At 39.8% G+C, this 18,644-nt stretch overlaps 2 protein-coding genes across 3 annotated transcripts in view; both read left to right on the forward strand.

The window, feature by feature from the left end:
* Positions 1–18,644, forward strand: part of LOC139546584 (endothelial zinc finger protein induced by tumor necrosis factor alpha-like) — a 76,774-nt gene that overhangs the window by 7,553 nt on the left and 50,577 nt on the right. The window contains exon 4 of one of the 2 annotated variants that reach the window (XM_071355137.1): positions 1,601–3,247. The exons of the other annotated variant lie outside the window; for it this stretch is intronic. Within the exon in view, the coding sequence (XP_071211238.1) occupies positions 1,601–2,727 (1,127 nt within the window). The 3' untranslated portion in view covers positions 2,728–3,247. Of the gene's footprint in view, positions 1–1,600; positions 3,248–18,644 lie in introns of those variants that run through there. 2 annotated transcript variants of the gene reach the window in all.
* Positions 9,086–18,623, forward strand: LOC139546851 (zinc finger protein ZFP2-like). Its single transcript, XM_071355725.1, has 2 exons — positions 9,086–9,598; positions 16,607–18,623. The coding sequence occupies exons 1-2, from the start codon at positions 9,271–9,273 to the stop codon at positions 17,797–17,799; spliced, it is 1,521 nt and encodes a 506-aa protein (XP_071211826.1). The 5' UTR covers positions 9,086–9,270; the 3' UTR covers positions 17,800–18,623.

The following is an 18,644-nucleotide window of genomic DNA, read 5'->3' on the forward strand; positions in this document are numbered from 1 at the left end:
TTGATAATAATCCACAGGGTTGAAACAGTCCTTTATAGTGTGTTGTTGATAATAATCCACAGGGTTGAAACAGTCCTTAATAGTGTGTTGATAATAATCCACAGGGTTGAAACAGTCCTTTATAGTGTGTTGATGATAATCCACAGGGTTGAAACAGTCCTTTATAGTGTGTTGATAATAATCCACAGGGTTGAAACAGTCCTTTATAGTGTGTTGATAATAATCCACAGGGTTGAAACAGTCCTTTATAGTGTGTTGATAATAATCCACAGGGTTGAAACAGTCCTTTACAGTGTGTTGATAATAATCCACAGGGTTGAAACAGTCCTTTATAGTGTGTTGATAATCCACAGGGTTGAAACAGTCCTTTATAGTGTGTTGATAATAATCCACAGGGTTGAAACAGTCCTTTATAGTGCGTTGATAATAATCCACAGGGTTGAAACAGTCCTTTATAGTGTGTTGATAATAATCCACAGGGTTGAAACAGTCCTTTATAGTGTGTTGATAATAATCCACAGGGTTGAAACAGTCCTTTATAGTGTGTTGATGATAATCCACAGGGTTGAAACAGTCCTTTATAGTGTGTTGATGATAATCCACAGGGTTGAAACAGTCCTTTATAGTGTTGTTGATAATAATCCACAGGGTTGAAACAGTCCTTTATAGTGTGTTGATAATAATCCACAGGGTTGAAACAGTCCTTTATAATGTGTTGATAATAATCCACAGGGTTGAAACAGTCCTTTATAGTGTGTTGATAATAATCCACAGGGTTGAAACAGTCCTTTATAGTGTGTTGATAATAATCCACAGGGTTGAAACAGTCCTTAATAATCCACAGGGTTGAAACAGTCCTTTATAGTGTGCTGATAATAATGTTAGGCTAGTAGCCATGGGTTAATGATGTCCCTCTGTTCCAAACCAAATGTTAGGCTAGAAGCCATGGGTTAGTGATGTCCCTCTGTTCCAAACCAAATGTTAGGCTAGAAGCCATGGGTTAGTGATGTCCCTCTGTTCCAAACCAAATGTTAGACTAGTAGCCATGGGTTAATGATGTCCCTCTGTTCCAAACCAAATGTTAGGCTAGAAGCCATGGGTTAATGATGTCCCTCTGTACTGGCCTGGCAGGGCTGTGGGACAGTGCAGATTAGTTTATAAATTGCCTGGCTGGGCTGTGGGACAGTGGAGATTAGTTTATAAATGGCCTGGCTGGGCTGTGGGACAGTGGAGATTAGTTTATAAATGGCCTGGCTGGGCTGTGGGACAGTGGAGATTAGTTTATAAATGGCCTGGCTGGGCCAGTGGAGATTAGTTTATAAATGGCCTGGCTGAGCCAGTGGAGATTAGTTTATAAATGGCCTGGCTGGGCTGTGGGACAGTGGATCTTTTGGGATCATTCAAATGGAACTGTTAACAGGTATTACCAGTGGATTATTGCAAATGGGTATCAACCAATCAGCATTCAGGATCCAAACTACCCATTTTATAATGAGGGTTCTAGACTTGATTAAACCTCCATAAGAATATTTTTTTTTATCATGTGTAGGTTTCATTCAGGTCTCTGTTTTAACAAAATACTATGTTTTGTCTTTGACAGGAGAGAGGCCAGACTCTCACTCTGACACTAGGAAGAGTCCTACAGGGGAATCAGACCCAGTGACATCCAAACCAGCAAGACCCCACCAGTGTTCCCAGTGTGGAAAGAGATTTATCCGATTAGGGCACCTGAAACAACATGAAAGAATACACACAGGAGAGAAGCCTTACCAATGCTCTCAGTGTGGAAAGGGTTTTGGACAGTCAGGTTCTCTAAAAGTGCATGAAAGAACACACACTGGAGAGAAGCCGTATCAATGCTCCCAGTGTGGAAAGAAATTTTTCTCATCAGGGGACCTGAAATCACATGAGAGAACACACTTAGTAGAGAGGCCTTACCAATGCTCTCAGTGTGGAAAGAGATTTAGCCAGTCATCGCATCTGAAAGAGCATGAAAGAATACACACAGGAGAGAAGCCATTCCAATGCTCCCAGTGTGGAAAGAGTTTTACCCAGAGAGGGAAGCTGAACTATCATGAAAGAACACATACAGGGGAGAAGCCTCATCACTGCTCTCAGTGTGGAAAGGGTTTTGGACAGTCAAGGCATCTAAAAGTGCATGAAAGAACACACACTGGAGAGAAACCGTATCAATGCTCCCAGTGTGAAAATATATTTTTATCATCAGGGTACCTGAAATCACATGAGAAAACACACTTAGTAGAGAGGCCTTTCCAATGCTCTCAGTGTGGAAAGGGATTTATCCAGTCATCGCATCTGAAAGAGCATGAAAGATTACACACAGGGGAGAAGCCATTCCAATGCTCCCAGTGTGGAAAGAGTTTTACCCAGAGAGGGAAGCTGAAAGATCATGAAAGAACACATACAGGGGAGAAGCCTCATCACTGTTCCCAGTGTGGAAAGGGTTTTGGACAGTCAGGGCATCTAAAAGTGCATGAAAGAACACACACTGGAGAGAAGCCGTATCAATGCTCCCAGTGTGAAAAGAAATTTTTCTCATCAGGGGACCTGAAATCACATGAAAGGACACACTTAGTAGAGAGGCCTTTCCAATGCTCTCAGTGTGGAAAGGGATTTATTCACTCATGGCATCTGAAAGAGCATAAGAGAATACACACGAGAACAACCATTCCAGTGCTCTGTGTGGAAAGGGGTTTAACTGGGTAGTGAGCCTGAAAACACATGAGATGACACACACAAGAGAGAAGAGCCTTTCCAATGCTCTCAAATACGGAAAAAGTTTTACCCAGTTAGGGAACTTAAAAACGCATAAAATGACACACTCAGGAGAGAAGCCTCACCTTTGTTCCCAGTGTGGAAAGGGTTTTGTTCAGTTAGTGCACCTAAAAACACACGAGAGGACACACACATGAGAGAAGCCTCACCTTTGCTCCCAGTTTAGAAAGGGTTTTCTTCAGTTAAGGGGCCTGAAAGAAAATGAGAGACACACACGGTAGAAGACGCCATAGGAGCAGGGCTTCATTCATTTCAAAACCAGTATTTACATTACCTAGATATGAAAAAACAACCATTTGAATATTGGAATGTATTTGAAAATACCATTTGGAAAGTATTGGCATTCTTCAACTACATATCATATTAAGAATTGGCATTCTTCAACTACATATATTAAGTATTGGCATTCTTCAACTACATATCATATTAAGTATTGGCATTCTTCAACTACATATCATATTAAGAATTGGCATTCTTCAACTACATATATTAAGTATTGGCATTCTTCAACTACATATCATATTAAGAATTGGCATTCTTCAACTACATATATTAAGTATTGGCATTCTTCAACTACATATCATATTAAGAATTGGCATTCTTCAACTACATATCATATTAAGTATTGGCATTCTTCAACTACATATCATATTAAGTATTGGCATTCTTCAACTACATATCATATTAAGAATTGGCATTCTTCAACTACATATATTAAGTATTGGCATTCTTCAACTACATATCATATTAAGTATTGGCATTCTTCAACTACATATCATATTAAGTATTGGCATTCTTCAACTACATATCATATTAAGTATTGGCATTCTTCAACTACATATCATATTAAGTATTGGCATTCTTCAACTACATATCATATTAAGAATTGGCATTCTTCAACTACATATCATATTAAGTATTGGCATTCTTCAACTACATATATTAAGTATTGGCATTCTTCAACTACATATCATATTAAGTATTGGCATTCTTCAACTACATATCATATTAAGTATTGGCATTCTTCAACTACATATATTAAGTATTGGCATTCTTCAACTACATATATTAAGTATTGGCATTCTTCAACTACATATCATATTAAGTATTGGCATTCTTCAACTACATATCATATTAAGTATTGGCATTCTTCAACTACATATCATATTAAGAATTGGCATTCTTCAACTACATATCATATTAAGAATTGGCATTCTTCAACTACATATCATATTAAGTATTGGCATTCTTCAACTACATATCATATTAAGAATTGGCATTCTTCAACTACATATCATATTAAGAATTGGCATTCTTCAACTACATATCATATTAAGTATTGGCATTCTTCAACTACATATCATATTAAGAATTGGCATTCTTCAACTACATATATTAAGTATTGGCATTCTTCAACTACATATATTAAGAATTGGCATTCTTCAACTACATATCATATTAAGAATTTGAAAGACAGTATAATAAATATTAGAATTATTTGGATGTATTTAAAATAGTTTGTGAATGTACTTAGTAGTTTAAAAAAAAGTAACAAACAACTTCACATGTCCAGGTCTTATTTCACTGTTTAATCACAATATACAGCCCATACTTTACATTGGTGTCCCGTCTGCTATGGCTGCTTCTGCTCAGAAACAGTCAGGCGCTTGCCAACTGCTTCTTTCAGGTTTTTGACAAGCTTTCCATTCTACCTGGTGAGATGTTTAGTCAGTCCTCTGATGTATGGAATGATGTAGCTGGCTGTGATGATGTCGAATCCTTGCACGCAATCTGTGGCAAACATGTAGGAGCAGTATAGACCTAGTCTGTTCATTATATACATTGTATTGTTACATCATGTAGGAGCAGTATAGACCTAGTCTGTTCATTATATACATTGTATTGTTACATCATGTAGGAGCAGTATAGACCTAGTCTGTTCATTATATACATTGTATTGTTACATCATGTAGGAGCAGTATAGACCTAGTCTGTTCATTATATACATCTACATGATGTATTGTTACACCATGTAGGAGCAGTAATGACCTAGTCTGTTCATTATATACATCTACATGATGTATTGTTACACCACGTAGGAGCAGTATAGACCTAGTCTGTTCATTATATACATTGTATTGTTACACCATGTAGGAGCAGTATAGACCTAGTCTGTTCATTATATTCATTGTATTGTTACATCATGTAGGAGCAGTATAGACCTAGTCTGTTCATTATATACATTGTATTGTTACATCATGTAGGAGCAGTATAGACCTAGTCTGTTCATTATATACATCTACATGATGTATTGTTACACCATGTAGAAGCAGTATAGACCTAGTCTGTTCATTATATACATCTACATGATGTATTGTTACACCATGTAGAAGCAGTATAGACCTAGTCTGTTCATTATATACATCTACATGATGTATTGTTACACCATGTAGGAGCAGTATAGACCTAGTCTGTTCATTATATACATCTACATGATGTATTGTTACACCATGTAGGAGCAGAAATGACCTAGTCTGTTCATTATATACATCTACATGATGTATTGTTACACCATGAAGGAGCAGTATAGACCTAGTCTGTTCATTATATACATCTACATGATGTATTGTTACACCATGTAGGAGCAGTATAGACCTAGTCTGTTCATTATATACATCTACATGATGTATTGTTACACCATGTTGGAGCAGTATAGACCTAGTCTGCTCATTATATTCATTGTATTGTTATATCATGTAGGAGCAGTATAGACCTAGTCTGTTCATTATATACATTGTATTGTTACCATGTAGGAGCAGTATAGATCCAGCTGCATATTGATTGATGATCTGTTTGATTGATTTCCTATCTGTTCTGATCAACACATGATTCTCTTTTGTACGTATCCATATAGTTTTTTAAATAAAAATACATGAAAAATAAAAGTTTTGTCTGAAAATAAATAAAAAAATAAAGATTTTTACCACGTTTACGTGCTAGTCAGGAAACTAGGAAACTTGCGTTCAACTAATCAGCAAGTCAGAAATGTTTGAGTTTCCTAGTTCAGTGCATTACCAACTTCAGTCGGTAGTAAATGGTGTGGCCAGTGTGACGTATAATCTAGTGGACGGGACGCTTCTTCAACAACAGCTAGTCAGTTACCTTGGTAACCAACAAAGCCGTAACATTGAAGGTCTTAACCTTTTACTGCAAAGGGGGCTAAATCAGGGTCACACAGAGTGATTCTTGGTAGTCTCAAACAAATATACTTTTAAAGAAAAGTATACATCTCACATACATGGTTTATGGGCAACAACAACAAAAGAAGACACGTTTTGGGTTTGTTTGTTACACTTTATATACATCACAGAAGAAATATAACAAAACTGTTTGACATAGAAACACCAGATTTCTTGTCGGGATGTTTGAATGAGGCTTTATTTACAATGAAATTGTAATGAAATCATGAGGCCAAAGATGAGGCCAATTTCATAATTACAATGAAATCGTGAGGCCAAAGAGGGCGCTTTTGGTAATTGACTGCAGGAAATGGCTACAGCGCTTCCTGTGTATATTTGCCGCTGTGTTTTAAACACACGTCTCTCGGATATGGCTGGTTGTCCCGTTTAATGTCATATTTACTTTGCTAGTAGCTAGCTGGCTTGCTGAGGTAGCCTGACACTAGACTATCAAAGATATCTATAACTAGCAACCCACTGGGCTGGTTGTCCCGTTTAATGTCATATTTACTTTGCTAGTAGCTAGCTGGCTTGCTGAGGTAGCCTGACACTAGACTATCAAAGATATCTATAACTAGCAACCCACTGGGCTGGTTGTCCCGTTTAATGGCATATTTACTTTGCTAGTAGCTAGCTGGCTTGCTGAGGTAGCCTGACACTAGACTATCAAAGATATCTATAACTAGCAACCCACTGGGCTGGTTGTCCCGTTTAATGTCATATTTACTTTGCTAGTAGCTAGCTGGCTTGCTGAGGTAGCATGACACTAGACTATCAAAGATATCTATAACTAGCAACCCACTGTCTCGTTTAATGTCATATTTACTTTCCTAGTAGCTAGCTGGCTTGCTGAGGTAGCCTGACACTAGACTATCAAAGATATCTATAACTAGCAACCCACTGGGCTGGTTGTCCCGTTTAATGTCATATTTACTTTGCTAGTAGCTAGCTGGCTTGCTGAGGTAGCCTGACACTAGACTATCAAAGATATCTATAACTAGCAACCCACTGGGCACAGACGTCAATTCAACCTCTATTCCACTTTGGTTCTATGTAGTTTTCATTGAAATTACGTGTAAATCCGAGACACTCCATTTCGTATGATATGTTACCAATCGTATGGTATTAATTTGTGGATGTCCATCCATTTCGTATGATATGTTACGAATTTCTATTTGTTGTGGCTAACATTAGCTAGGCTAGGGGTTAGGGTTAGGGGTTAAGGTTAGGTTTAGGGGTTAAGGTTAAAGGGTTAGAGGAAAGGGTTAGCTAGCATGCTAAGTAGTTGCAAAGTTGCTAATTAGTTAAAATGCTAAAGTTGTCCGTGATGAGATTCATACATGCTATCTTTGGATTGCTAGATGTTACAGATAGCTAAACAACCAAACCACCTGCTTGTACTCTAAAGTAGAGTTCAGTACAGTATAGTACTAGATGTTACAGATAGCTAAACAACCAAACCACCTGCTTGTACTCTAAAGTAGAGTTCAGTACAGTATAGTACTAGATGTTACAGATAGCTAAACAACCAAACCACCTGATTCTACTCTAAAGTAGAGTTCAGTACAGTATAGTACTAGATGTTACAGATAGTTAAACAACCAAACCACCTGCTTGTACTCTAAAGTAGAGTTCAGTACAGTAGAGTACTAGATGTTACAGATAGTTCAGTACAGTATAGTTCAGTACAATAAAGTATAGTACAGTATAGTTCAGTACAGTAAACTATAGTTCAGTACAGTAGAGTACAGTTCAGTAAAGTGTAGTTCAGTACAGTAAAGTGTAGTTCAGTACAGTAAAGTGTAGTTCAGTAAAGTGTAGTTCAGTGCAGTAAAGTAAACTATAGTACAGTACAGTAGAGTACAGTAAAGTGTAGTTCAGTGCAGTAAAGTATAGTTCAGTACAGTAAAGTACAGTAAAGTGTAGTTCAGTGCAGTAAAGTATAGTTCAGTACAGTAAAGTACAGTAAAGTGTAGTTCAGTGCAGTAAAGTATAGTTCAGTACAGTAAAGTAAACTATAGTTCAGTACAGTAGAGTACAGTAAAGTGTAGTTCAGTGCAGTAAAGTAAACTATAGTACAGTACAGTAGAGTACAGTAAAGTGTAGTTCAGTATAGTAAACTATAGTACAGTAGAGTAAAGTATAGTTCAGTACAGTAAAGTGTAGTTCAGTACAGTATAGTTCAGTACAGTAAAGTAAACTATAGTACAGTACAGTAGAGTACAGTAAAGTGTAGTTCAGTGCAGTAAAGTATAGTTCAGTAAAGTATAGTTCAGTAAAGTAAACTATAGTACAGTACAGTAGAGTACAGTAAAGTGTAGTTCAGTGCAGTAAAGTATAGTTCAGTAGAGTAAAGTAAACTATAGTACAGTACAGTAGAATACAGTAGAGTGTAGTTCAGTAGAGTAAAGTATAGTTCAGTAGAGTACAGTATAGTTCAGTAGAGTATAGTTCAGTATAGTTCAGTACAGTAAAGTATAGTTCAGTCCAGTATAGTTCAGTACAGTATGTCCATGTACTGTCTGTCTGCTGTCACTGTGTTTTTGATTTCTCTGTATTCACTGTATTTTGATTGGGTTTATTTCTATTGCTTTCTGTCTTATTGTTTCTCCGTAAAGCGTTTTGTGACTTTGCGAAAGGTAAATAAACAGTTTATTTAAATATTAAATGCATTGTGATTTGATTTGATCTGTCCGACGCCTGTAAAGTGTTGTGACTTTGTTAAAATACATTGTGATGTGATCTGATCTAGATGGGAAAAGAACAGAGAATTGTCTTAACAATTACTATTCTAGTATTTAAAAATAATGTACATATTCACATTCAGGTATACGTCTGCATAGAGGAAAGTATTGGCTCTAAGAAGTCAGACATAACAGTGCACATTTTGAAATAGATTTTTCTTTATGACATTGTTTGCCAGAATAAACAATGTAGTAAAATATATTTTTTGAAATTGTGAAACCCACTCCAGTCAGCAGGAGGCCATGTGAGTCTTTCAGGTGATGCTTCTTGCGTGACGTATAATGTAGTGGACGGGATGTTTTTTCTACAACAACACTTCAGCCACCTCGGTAGCGTTCTAGCCAAAATTAAACCACAACGTTGCAGCTCTTTATGCCATTTTTGTTCATATTAACCTCGGTTTTTAAACACACTTAATGCGTATTTACTAGTTACTCTATTTAATTGACTATTTACGTTATTAGCTATCTGGCTAAGTAACCCTCGGCTAATGCTAACTAGCTTGCTAACATCCTCGACCATGAGCTCCCGCTACTTCCCCCGTGCTAAAGAAGAGGAGGTCTGCTGGACAGAGACAGAAGTTCGTGTGAAAGAGGAGAAGGAAGAGGAGGCTGTTACAGTTAAACAAGAAGTAGAGGGTGAGGCTGTTACGGTGAAAGAAGAGGAGAAAGACGTGAAAGAGGAAGAAGTTACAGTGAAAGAAGAGGAAGAAGCTTTAAGAGTGAAAGAGGAGGATGCAGTTTTTGGAATGAAGGAGGAGGGAGAGATGACTGTCACGTTGGAGGAGGAAGGGAAGACTGGGGATCTGATTAACACCAGTAAGTACTATTTTAAAAACAGTGGAACAAACTCTAGTTGTTTAACTATTGAACTAATGTGTCGTGTTAAATACTGCGGTCAAGTGAGCCGTCATTCGCAAAACGCGGTCAAGCCACCCACGCTTCTGTTTCTGCCTGAATTTTCTTAAGTGGGTAGACAACACTTTACGGTACCGGGTGTTTTCTGGGAGGTAAACTGAGTCGGGTGTTCTCTAATGCTGAGATAGAAACGACAGCTACAAATTATTCCAAGTAAACAGTTTCACTCTCACACGTATTCAATCTTCCATAATCAAAATGATACCAAATCGTTTAGCTCATTTTCGTACCTTTTATTTTTTTTAACCTTTTATTTAATTAGGCAAGTCAGTTAATAACAAAATCTTATTTTCAATGACGGCCTAGGAACAGTGGGTAAACTGCCTTGTTCAGGGGCAGAACAACAGGCTTTTACCTTGTCAGCTCGGTGATTCGATCTTGCAACCTTCCGGTTACTAGTCCAATGCTCTAACCACTAGGCTACCTAGGTAGTGTATCTGGTTAATAGCAGCAGTGTGCATAATCAAGCTACCTGCCGCCCCACTAGGCTACCTGCCGACCTGTCTATAAGGTTAGGGTTAGGTAGTGTATCTGGTTAATAGCAGCAGTGTGTATAATCAAGCTACCTGCCGCCCCACTGGGCTACCTGCCGACCTTAACAAAAAGTACTTTTATATCACAGGTAGAGTGAGTCTGCTTCATCAAGTACTGAGTAAAGGGTCTGAATATTTATGTTAATGTGATATTTCAGTTCCTGATTTTTTTTAAATACATTTGCTAAAATGTATACAAACCTGTTTTCGCTTTGTCATTGTGGGGTATTGTGTGTAGATTAATGAGGAATAAAATCAATTTAATACATTTTAGAATAAGGCTGTAATGTAACAAAATGTGGAAAAAGTCAAGGGGTCTGAATACCTCCTAATGCACTGTAGACATAGCTAAGAGTCTCACCAGAACAGTGCAAAATATCCGGTCAGAAATTATGATTTTCTCTCTTGAACATTGGATGATCTGGGCCAATAGCCAAAGTCTATTTTTATAGCGGACACTCTTATTGTCCACCTGTTCTATTTTCTCTCCATTTGATCCAGTGTCGAGGTTATGTTGCATATGTTGTTTCCTACCTTCACCACCTGGGGGCGGTGATACGACTTGGCCTATTAAGACACTCAGTTTAATGCCTGTTAGATTTCTCGTGATGCGCTATTTCATGATCAAACAATGAATGAATTTAACAGAGTTCTAGGCTTTTATCAGAAAATTATTAGTTGTTTCTGAATAACCTAAAACATGGGATGCCTCAAGTAATAATGAGAGAGAAGGAACAATAGCAATGTATAAAAATCACATGAGAAATTGGAACAAACCTTTATAACAAAGCATTATAAAGACAGAAATTATGCATGCATCCCACCCACCCCCCCCCGCCCCGATTGGAACCAAACGGCCAAAAAACCAAACCCTACTCATTTAAATATCATAACAGCATTAAGACGAATTAAAGTTATGACTATTCTAATGAAGTGTTTAAAGTCCTAATGTTGCAGCTTTTAAATGGGAATCATTTTGCAAAGTCTGATTCTATGCTATTGTAAATCACATATATACTTGGAATGACGAGTATGTTAGACCACAAGAAGTGAGAGTGAGAAAACAATACCAAGATGGAAAAATGCAATGAGGAGTGAAAAGCAAACTGAGGCTACAGCAGATGAAAGCTGAGGAAATATATGATGCGCCGTTGGCCTATCAGATAACCACATATGGCTACTACACAGCTCATTACTACCACAGATATCCAGATAGGGCTACTACACAGCTCATTACTACCACAGATAACCAGATAGGCCTAGGCTACTACACAGCTCATTACTACCACAGATAACCAGATAGGCCTAGGCTACTACACAGCTCATTACTACCACAGATAACCAGATAGGGCTACTACACAGCTCATTACTACCACAGATAACCAGATAGGGCTACTACACAGCTCATTACTACCACAGATAACCAGATAGGGCTACTACACAGCTCATTACTACCACAGATATCCAGATAGGGCTACTACACAGCTCATTACTACCACAGATAACCAGATAGGCCTAGGCTACTACACAGCTCATTACTACCACAGATAACCAGATAGGCCTAGGCTACTACACAGCTCATTACTACCACAGATAACCAGATAGGGCTACTACACAGCTCATTACTACCACAGATAACCAGATAGGGCTACTACACAGCTCATTACTACCACAGATAACCAGATAGGGCTACTACACAGCTCATTACTACCACAGATAACCAGATAGGGCTACTACACAGCTCATTACTACCACAGATAACCAGATAGGGCTACTACACAGCTCATTACTACCACAGATAACCAGATAGGGCTACTACACAGCTCATTACTACCACAGATAACCAGATAGGGCTACTACACAGCTCATTACTACCACAGATAACCAGATAGGGCTACTACACAGCTCATTACTACCACAGATAACCAGATAGGGCTACTACACAGCTCATTACTACCACAGATAACCAGATAGGGCTACTACACAGCTCATTACTACCACAGATAACCAGATAGGGCAACTACACAGCTCATTACTACCACAGATAACCAGATAGGGCTACTACACAGCTCATTACTACCACAGATAACCAGATAGGGCTACTACACAGCTCATTACTACCACAGATAACCAGATAGGGCTACTACACAGCTCATTACTACCACAGATAACCAGATAGGGCTACTACACAGCTCATTAGTACCACAGATAACCAGATAGGGCTACTACACAGCTCATTACTACCACAGATAACCAGATAGGGCTACTACACAGCTCATTAGTACCACAGATAACCAGATAGGGCTACTACACAGCTCATTACTACCACAGATAACCAGATAGGGCTACTACACAGCTCATTACTACCACAGATAACCAGATAGGGCTACTACACAGCTCATTACTACCACAGATAACCAGATAGGGCTACTACACAGCTCATTACTACCACAGATAACCAGATAGGGCTACTACACAGCTCATTACTACCACAGATAACCAGATAGGGCTACTACACAGCTCATTACTACCACAGATAACCAGATAGGGCTACTACACAGCTCATTACTACCACAGATAACCAGATAGGGCTACTACACAGCTCATTACTACCACAGATAACCAGATAGGGCTACTACACAGCTCATTACTACCACAGATAACCAGATAGGGCTACTACACAGCTCATTACTACCACAGATAACCAGATAGGGCTACTACACAGCTCATTACTACCACAGATAACCAGATAGGGCTACTACACAGCTCATTACTACCACAGATAACCAGATAGGGCTACTACACAGCTCATTACTACCACAGATAACCAGATAGGGCTACTACACAGCTCATTACTACCACAGATAACCAGATAGGGCTACTACACAGCTCATTACTACCACAGATAACCAGATAGGGCTACTACACAGCTCATTACTACCACAGATAACCAGATAGGGCTACTACACAGCTCATTACTACCACAGATAACCAGATAGGGCTACTACACAGCTCATTAGTACCACAGATAACCAGATAGGGCTACTACACAGCTCATTACTACCACAGATAACCAGATAGGGCTACTACACAGCTCATTACTACCACAGATAACCAGATAGGGCTACTACACAGCTCATTACTACCACATATAACCACATAGGGCTACTACACAGCTCATTACTACCACAGATAACCAGATAGGCCTAGGCTACTACACAGCTCATTACTACCACAGATAACCAGATAGGGCTACTACACAGCTCATTACTACCACAGATAACCAGATAGGGCTACTACACAGCTCATTACTACCACAGATAACCAGATAGGGCTACTACACAGCTCATTACTACCACAGATAACCAGATAGGGCTACTACACAGCTCATTACTACCACAGATAACCAGATAGGGCTACTACACAGCTCATTACTACCACAGATAACCAGATAGGGCTACTACACAGCTCATTACTACCACAGATAACCAGATAGGGCTACTACACAGCTCATTACTACCACAGATAACCAGATAGGGCTACTACACAGCTCATTACTACCACAGATAACCAGATAGGGCTACTACACAGCTCATTACTACCACAGATAACCAGATAGGGCTACTACACAGCTCATTACTACCACAGATAACCAGATAGGGCTACTACACAGCTCATTACTACCACAGATAACCAGATAGGGCTACTACACAGCTCATTACTACCACAGATAACCAGATAGGGCTACTACACAGCTCATTAGTACCACAGATAACCAGATAGGGCTACTACACAGCTCATTACTACCCCAGATAACCAGATAGGGCTACTACACAGCTCATTACTACCACAGATAACCAGATAGGCCTACTACACAGCTCATTACTACCACAGATAACCACATAGGCTACTACACAGCTCATTACTACCACAGATAACCAGATAGGCCTACTACACAGCTCATTACTACCACAGATAACCAGATAGGGCTACAACACAGCTCATTACTACCACAGATAACCACATATGGCTACTACACAGCTCATTACTACCACAGATAACCAGATAGGGCTACTACACAGCTCATTACTACCACAGATAACCACATATGGCTACTACACAGCTCATTACTACCACAGATAACCAGATAGGGCTACTACACAGCTCATTACTACCACATATAACCACATAGGGCTACTACACAGCTCATTACTACCACAGATAACCAGATAGGCCTAGGCTACTACACAGCTCATTACTACCACAGATAACCAGATAGGGCTACTACACAGCTCATTACTACCACAGATAACCAGATAGGGCTACTACACAGCTCATTACTACCACAGATAACCAGATAGGGCTACTACACAGCTCATTACTACCACAGATAACCAGATAGGGCTACTACACAGCTCATTACTACGACAGATAACCAGATAGGGCTACAACACAGCTCATTACTACCACAGATAACCAGATAGGCCTACTACACAGCTCATTACTACCACAGATAACCACATAGGGCTACTACACAGCTCATTACTACCACAGATAACCAGATAGGCCTAGGCTACTACACAGCTCATTACTACCACAGATTACCAGATAGGCCTAGGCTACTACACAGCTCATTACTACCACAGATAACCAGATAGGGCTACTACACAGCTCATTACTACCACAGATAACCAGATAGGGCTACTACACAGCTCATTACTACCACAGATAACCAGATAGGGCTACTACACAGCTCATTACTACCACAGATAACCAGATAGGGCTACTACACAGCTCATTACTACCACAGATAACCAGATAGGCCTACTACACAGCTCATTACTACCACAGATAACCACATAGGGCTACTACACAGCTCATTGCTACCACATATAACCACATAGGGCTACTACACAGCTCATTACTACCACAGATAACCAGATAGGCCTAGGCTACTACACAGCTCATTACTACCACAGATAACCACATAGGGCTACTACACAGCTCATTACTACCACAGATAACCAGATAGGGCTACTACACAGCTCATTACTACCACAGATAACCAGATAGGGCTACTACACAGCTCATTACTACCACAGATAACCAGATAGGCCTAGGCTACTACACAGCTCATTACTACCACAGATAACCACATAGGGCTACTACACAGCTCATTACTACCACAGATTACTAGATAGAGCTACAACACAGCTCATTACTACCACAGATAACCACATAGGCCTAGGCTACTACACAGCTCATTACTACCACAGATAACCAGATAGGGCTACTACACAGCCCATTACTACCACAGATAACCACATAGGCCTAGGCTACTACACAGCTCATTACTACCACAGATAACCACATAGGGCTACTACACAGCTCATTACTACCACAGATAACCAGATAGAGCTACAACACAGCTCATTACTACCACAGATAACCACATAGGCCTAGGCTACTACACAGCTCATTACTACCACAGATAACCAGATAGGGCTACTACACAGCCCATTACTACCACAGATAACCACATAGGCCTAGGCTACTACACAGCTCATTACTACCACAGATAACCAGATAGGGCTACTACACAGCTCATTACTACCACAGATAACCACATAGGCCTAGGCTACTACACAGCTCATTACTACCACAGATAACCAGATAGGCCTACTACACAGCTCATTACTACCACAGATAACCAGATAGGGCTACTACACAGCTCATTACTACCACAGATAACCAGATAGGCCTAGCCTACTACACAGCCCTTTCGTGCCACAGCTCCACTAGAGTTGGAATGGGCTAAAAGATTTGGCTCCACTAAATATAGTTTGTCAATGTCATGATTCCTCTCGTCCTTCCTGTAGCAATGCAAGTCATTTTCAGTCAACCTTCATCTTTTGGAAAAGTAAAAAATGACTCCTACTTATCCAAATTACACAAAGATTATTTTAAATTCAATTTGTTTTTGTAATCTGGCCTCGGGTTATTCAATCACATTTATTTATAAAGCCCTTCTTACATCAGCCGATGTCACAAAGTGCTATACAGAAATCCAGCCTTAAACCCATAACAGCAAGCAATGCAGATGTAGAAACATGGTGGCTAGGAAAAACTCTCTAAAAAGGCAGGAATCTAGGAAGAAACCTCGAGAGGAACCAGGCTCTGAGGGGTGGACAGTCCTCTTCTGGCTGTGCCGGGTGGAGATTATAACACTACATGGCCAAGATGTTCAAATGATCAAAGATGACCAGTAGGGTCAAGTAATAATATGGAGGGATCTGATTTGAATTCAACCTCCTCGCAAGAGAGTTGTGGAGGTTTCATTCGGGTCTCTATTTAAATAAACACTTTTTTTTTTTAGGAGAAAGACCAGACTCAGAGGAACCAGAGACGTCCAAACCAGCAAGACGACGCAACTGCTCCCACTGTGGAAAGAGTTTTAACCAGTTAGGGGACCTGAAAACACATGAGAGAATACATACAGGAGAAAAGCCGTACCACTGCTCCAAGTGTGAAAAAGGTTTTAACCAGTTAGGAAACTTGAAGCGGCATGAGAGAATACATACAGGAGAAAAGCCGTACCACTGCTCCCACTGTGGAAAGCGTTTTAACCAGTTATGGGACCTGAAAGGCCACATGACTTTGCACACAGCGGAAAAGCCTTATCGCTGCTTCCTTTGCGGGAAGAGTTTTACCGTGTTAGGGAGCTTGAAAATACACGAGATAAATCACAGAAGGGAGAAGCCTTACCACTGCTCCCAGTGTGAAAACAGTTTTACCGAATTAGGGAGCCTGAAAATACATGAGCGAATACACACAGGAGAGAAGCCTTACTACTGCTCCCAGTGTGGAAAGAGATTTACCCAGTTAGGAAGCCTGAAAGAGCATAAGATACTGCACACAAGGGAGAAGCCTTACCCCTGCTCCCTTTGTGTAAAGAGATTTTCCTCATCAGGGTGCCTGAAAAGACATGACAGGACACACACAGGCGATAAACCTTTCCAATGCTCCCAGTGTGGAAAGAGTTTTTCCTTGTTAGCGAGCCTGAAAAGACATGAGAGGACACACACAGGAAATAAGACTCATCACTGCTCCCAGTGTGGAAAGAGTTTTAACCTTAAAGAATACCTGAAAGTGCATGAGAGAATACACACAGGGGAGAAGCGAGAGAAGCATTTCCATTGCTCCCAGTGTGGAAAGAGTTTTTCCTTGTTAGCGAGCCTGAAAAGACATGAGAGGACACACACAGGAGAGAAGCCTCATCACTGCTCCCAGTGTGGAGCGAGGTTTAAGCTGAAAGGACAACTGAAACAGCATGAGAGAATACACACAGGGGAGAAGCCCTACCACTGCTCCCAATGTGAAAAGAGTTTTGCCTGGTTAGGGGACCTGAGAAGACATGAGAGGATACACACTGGAGAGAAGCCTCATCACTGCTCCCAGTGTGGAAAGAGTTTTACCCAGTTAAGACACATGAAAAGACATGAGATAATACACACAGGAGATAAGAATGTAGGCGGAACTGTGGGACATAGGACAGATGTAGGCTGCTGAACAGTAGGACATAGGACAGATATAAACTGAACAGTGGAACATAGGACAGATGAAGGCCCAATACATGGTGGGTCAGTAGTCCCCAGAGACTCTGAATGTGTCTTGACTTTCCAGTGTTTTCCCTCCTGCATGTATTATAATGGATTGTGTTTGTGGATGTGTTTTCTGGGTTCAGGTTTTGGTTTGTGCCCTACCACAGCTGATTCAGATAACCAACTCATCATCAAGCTTTTCTGAATGGGCTGTGTGGTGTTAGAGGACCTGGAATCACATGAGAGAATACAGAGGCTTTGTTCTCACTGTTGTCTTTGACTGAGAATGGTTCTGATTTCTCGCTTTTCCTTTAAGTTGTTGAAATGTTTCCGGATTCACTGAACTTCATGTCTTAAAGTAATGATGGACTGTCGTTTCCCTTTGCTTATTTGAGATGTTCTTGCCATAATATGGACTTGGTCTTTTAGCAAATAGGGCTACCTTCTGTATAACACCCCTACCTTGTCACAACACAACTGATTGGCTCAAACGCATTAAGAAGGAAAGAAATTCCACAAATTAACTTTTATCAAGGCACACCTGTTAATTGAAATGCATTCCAGGTGACTACCTCATGAAGCTGGTTGAGAGAGTGCCAAGAGTATGCGAAGCTGTCATCAAGGCAAAGGGTGGCTACTTTGAAGAGTGTAAAATATATTTTGATTTGTTTAACACTTTTTTGGTTACTACATGATTCCATGTGTTATTTCATAGTTGTGATGTCTTCACTATTATTCTACATTGTATAAAATAGTAAAAATAAAGAGAAACCTTTGAATGAGTGTGTCCAAACTTTTACTGGTACTATATAT

The sequence above is a fragment of the Salvelinus alpinus genome, chromosome 2 (assembly GCF_045679555.1).
Source record: "Salvelinus alpinus chromosome 2, SLU_Salpinus.1, whole genome shotgun sequence".
NCBI lineage: Eukaryota > Metazoa > Chordata > Actinopteri > Salmoniformes > Salmonidae > Salvelinus > Salvelinus alpinus.

Excerpts from the sequence above, each read along its gene's own strand:
- LOC139546851 (XM_071355725.1), top strand. The coding sequence starts at position 9,271 with ATGCTAACTAGCTTGCTAACATCCTCGACCATGAGCTCCCGCTACTTC. Across the intron at positions 9,599-16,606 it reads TGGGGATCTGATTAACACCA|GAGAAAGACCAGACTCAGAG; the intron begins GTAAGTACTATT and ends TTTTTTTTTTAG.